The sequence below is a fragment of the Protobothrops mucrosquamatus genome, unplaced genomic scaffold (assembly GCF_001527695.2).
Source record: "Protobothrops mucrosquamatus isolate PMUCROS unplaced genomic scaffold, P.Mucros_1.0 scaffold_264, whole genome shotgun sequence".
NCBI lineage: Eukaryota > Metazoa > Chordata > Lepidosauria > Squamata > Viperidae > Protobothrops > Protobothrops mucrosquamatus.
In genome coordinates, this window is record NW_015386340.1 from 22512 (window position 1) to 27326 (window position 4815).

At 38.8% G+C, this 4815-nt stretch overlaps 1 protein-coding gene across 1 annotated transcript; it reads right to left on the reverse strand.

The window, feature by feature from the left end:
- Nucleotides 1-4136: 4136 nt before the first annotated feature.
- LOC107302476 (ribonuclease-like) lies at nucleotides 4137-4567 on the reverse strand. Its single transcript, XM_015831583.2, has one exon. It carries the CDS (start codon nucleotides 4560-4562, stop codon nucleotides 4137-4139), a length of 426 nt encoding a protein of 141 aa, XP_015687069.2. The 5' UTR covers nucleotides 4563-4567.
- Nucleotides 4568-4815: the final 248 nt, after the last annotated feature.

A 4815-nucleotide genomic window follows, 5' to 3' on the forward strand; every position in this document is an offset into this window, starting at 1 on the left:
TGCATCTGCATCAAAGAGTCCTGTAAATCCTTTAAAGTAACATAAGGTGGTGAAGAGGGTGGAGGAGTTTTAGCTCTCTGTTGTGTAGCCTGTACTGCTGGAGAGGCAACAGCTGACTTAAGTGCTGGAGGAACTGCACCTCGTTTAGAAGCCATTCTAAGGTTTAAAAATTTTTTTAATATACAGTCCAAAACAGTTAGAAATCAAACAAATTCTCCTTTAATTTTTCTTATTTTTTGGAGATTTTTCCTTAATTTTTAAAGATTTTTTACAGCTTTAACAATGTAGCCATCCACAACCGGAAGGAAAGTAAAAGTATCTCTTTAGAACAAAGAAGTGGCAAACCGCAGCCATTTTTTTTCTCCAAAAAGTAACTTTCAATTTTCAATCCTTGAGAAGAGTACTTTAAAGTCTGAGTCAAAGTTTTAAGTTCTTTATAAAAAAATTCAGACTTCCTAGTTAGCTCCGTCTGTGAAAGGTACTCACAATTAATTCAAAAAAAATCAGAAGTGGAGACGGCGTCTGGCTTCGCTTGCAGCGAAGACGTCCCGATCTGCGGAGAAGCTCAGAGCTCCGGAGGAGTTCTCACCTTCACCTCGCTGGGAAGACCCAGGGAGGCTAGGGAACTCGACTCCTACTCACGAGCAAGCTCTCCTTCTCTCCTTTGCCCGGAGAGAAGTTTCAAAGCGCCAAACAGCTGTTAAGCGCTGTTTCAGCACTTTTTACGCAGTCCTGAACGGGAGGCTGTCAAAACAACCCCCTTCGGCAGCCGCCGAGCCACCGGAAGTGTCAACCGGTTGAAAGTTTTGATTGATTAAGAGAACTTATATTTAGATATATTAATGATTTTATTTGAATTAATTTGATTATAATATTATATATAGATAGAGAGGGAAACTTCAAGAAATATTGTGTGAACTACAGAATATATTTATAATGCTATTGTTTTCTTTCTGTAATTGATCATCATATCTCCACGTTGGCTCTTAAGCTTCTGTTGGTGCAAAATGGAAAACTAATAAAAATTGTTTAATAATAATAAAAAAAAGAATTCCTCAGCCAGCATCTTAGTAATGATATACTGCAGTGGTGCCAGAGGCGGCACTCAGAGCCCTCTCTGTGGGCACGCGCGCCGTCGCCCCAGTCCTAGGCCTTCAGCTGGGTTTTATAAAACCTTTTCGCTTTAGGCCTCCACTGCCATTTGCAAAAAAAAAAAAAAAAAAGGTTCAATCAGTCAATTTCAACTTCTCACGGGAAAAAAAAGTTCTTGCAAAGTTGGAATTGATTGATTGAACTTTTTAGTGCCACCCAGTCTGCTGTTACCACCACAGTCACACCCACCCAATGGGCCACGCCCACCCAATGGGCCACACCCAGCCAATGGGCCACACCCACCCGGCACCCGACGATGCATAAGTGGGTTTTGGGTTGCAGTTTGGGCACTCGGTCTCTAAAAGGTTCGCCATCACTGATATACTGTATACATCAGACATGTCAAACCCGCAACATCACATGACGTCGCGCAACATATCGGGACAGTTTTGCCATTGCCGCCAATGGGGTGGGTGTGGCTTCTGCCGGCCCGCGGGCTGGCAGTTTGACACCCCTGGTATACATGATATGTATATGATTATATAATGATATAATGATCATAATAGCAGCCCTTCTTCCCTCACAAGCTCTGATGATATAATGAGAAGAAACTGTCTTTAGATACAAGGTCATGGGAATGAAAATCATATTACAGATGTTGACCAAAAGGGAAACACATTGCACTGGAACCCCGCACTGTATAATAAACTTCCTGTACTGCACACACTGATAACTAGGATGTTATGAAGAAGTTTTTCTGGTTTTCTTCCTTGTAGAACTATTTCCATGCTTTTTTCTTTTAACAAAATTCCCCTTGACAATTTGCATCTTTAAGAACACTTATGATTCAGAACTGTGATTCCTTACACAGAAATATACATTTTTTTAAAAAAATTCTTTGTTTATATTGGAAACATTTATTTATTCTGGAAATGTTCATTGTCCTGTCTCGGAATTCAGTTTTGATAGGTTTGCAGAGTCTCTGTGTACAGTATGTGCATCTTGTTTTCCTGATATCAGATAGGATCTCTTCCAACAGAGATGAACTTTGTGGCATGTCCGAATTTGCTAATCCTTCTTTTTAAATTCAGATATAGGTTAGAATACCCTGAACATGTTCTGTTCAAACCAGCTATCATTAGAACTGATTGCTTTTGAAGTTTATTTTTTCCAAACCTGGGTCAATAAAATAGGATCAACACTGCAGATAGGTTTTGTCAAATTATAGTTTTCTTTTCAGATGTGGCTGATCCCTTAAAAAATACAATGCAGGAGAAAAATTAGGAGAAAAGGTTAAGTAAAGCATGTCAGTTTAGGTTTTATCAACCCCACAGTTCCCCAATCACACAATTTATTCTAGTCTAGTCACTTTTACCACAGTTTGTGAAAAGGGCAGCAGGTGCAAGAGAAAAATTCATTTACTGCTAAGTCACAGTAAAATAGACATCTGGAATTCTCTATTTTTTTAAAAAATACCTAACTTTAATTTGCTTTGACTATTTCAGTTTAGTTATGGATGCTGGTTACCAAGATAATATTTGTAAATATTTCTTATACTATTATTCTGGGCTGACAGTCCTAACACAATAAAATGAATTTTATTAAGTAAAGAGCAAAATGAATCTTTTTGAAGACAGTAAGAACTAGAGAACCTGTCACAGGTTGACTTTTTCTTAAATGTCTCCAGGACCTTGTCTTTTATTTCAACCCACTTAAGTCAGAGTTCCCCCAAAATCTATTAATTATTCCTGTTTTCTGTTTGATGATGGGTGGTGGTGATGGTTGATAAGCTCTGGAAATGCTCTTTTTAATGTGGTAGTACCAATGTTGTGGAAGTTTCTGTCCCTTGAAACCAGGTTGGTCTCTACTTCATTATTTCAGGAAAATATTAAACAGTGATCTATTGAAGAGGGTTTTTGACATAGTATTGGTACATAGCACTGTCTACTTGGATGCTCTTTCAACAGATAGTCCTCAACTTTCATTTAATGACTGTTCAAAGTTACAACATCACTGAAAAAAGTAACTTATGACCATTTTTCAATCTTACAACAATTGCAGCATCCCATGATACATGAAATGATTTATGGTCTGGCCATTTTATTATTGTGACTGGATGAGTCTCTTCATTGTGTTGGGTTAAAAAAAATGGGACAAAGACAGACATCTCAGGTCCAATTGAGACGGTCTAAGGCTGTGTTTCTCAACTTTGAAAACTTTAAGTTGTTTAGATTTCAACTCCCAGAATTCCAGCCCCTTCAGTTGTAGCTATACCAAAGAGATGATAGAGGGGAAGAAAGGAGTGGAAATGGGTAAATCTTTCAGTTCAGTTTGCAATAACGTCAGCTGTTGTGAGAGCAGAGTGTCCTTCTAAGATAGCCACTAGAACTAGGATTCCCTGAGACCAGAGCTTGTGTGAATACAACTAAAGCATGTTAACTATAGTGCACTTTCTCCTCTTGATGGTTGGCTTTACATACCTTCCAACTAAAATATCTTGAGCTACACCACACTGCTGTGTTGTTTCAGAAGAGCTATTCATATTTAAAAGAAAAAGAATAAGACTTGGTGGCCATCACAAACGGGACCCTGATGTGTTCAGAGAGAATGAATCAAGAACAATTTAAGAAGAACAAGATTTCCCTCAGCTTAATGCAGGATAAATCTGGTCATCCCGTCTTTGAAAAAAGCAAAAATATTTAAAATGAAAATGAAGCCACACAAACTACAGAGATGTAATGCAACTTTTTGTTTATTTTTTAATCATTCAATTTAAAGCATGTGGTAGAGAAATTATTGCTGACTTACATAAAATTTAGGATATTCAGAGTTTTGGTTTTGTGCTGGCTGAAGGGTAAAGAGAAAAAAAAAGGAAAGCAGGGCAAATATCTAGGTAGGTTACAATGGTAGAAATTGAGCACAGATCATGAAAAAAGTGCAGGAAATGAGCCACAGGATCAGCAGAGAATGAGATCTTTTCCATGGAAGAGCAGCCATCTTGAGGGAGGCTCAATCCGATCAATTCATATCATCTTCAAATACTGTTAAATCTGACCTTCCTCATAATGCACAGGCAATCCGTTCTCACAAGCAATGACAATATATCTGAGTGAAGTGTTTTCCCTGTAATCACAAGGAGGTTTGGTGGATGATCCTTTCATCTTGCAGGTGGTGACCTGGAACTGCTTGTTGCTACGTCGCAATCTGTCATCAATAGCTACTCCACCAGTCCCGCACACATCAATGATGTTGTTCTTTGTGGTATGGATGAAGCTGTTCACCTCCTTACATTTGGGCTTGGTCATTCCACGTTTTTGCATCATTTTATTACAGTATTGATCTCCAACATTGCTTTTGGGATTATCATAGTGCTTGGTCAAGAAGTCCTCATAGGTCTGACCAAAGGTGCCCAGGATCGTGACAGCAGCCACGACTATGAAGAGCCCAAGGCCAAATCCCTTGAACAGCATGATCAGCTCTGCCAGAGAAGAAAGGGAGAAGATACATTAATATCTCCATTTGAAATATCTAGCACTGAAATGGACTTTTCTATTTTGGCTACGATGGAAAATATTTGACCTTCCATATTGTCAAATATGGGGGATTTTCCTCAGAAGCTCCTCCAGGGAATTTCTAAGGAGGCCACATCCCATCCAGTGGAAGGAAACTATTGAAAGTTTTCCAGACTCTCGTATTCAGACAACAACTACATCAGTTACCAAG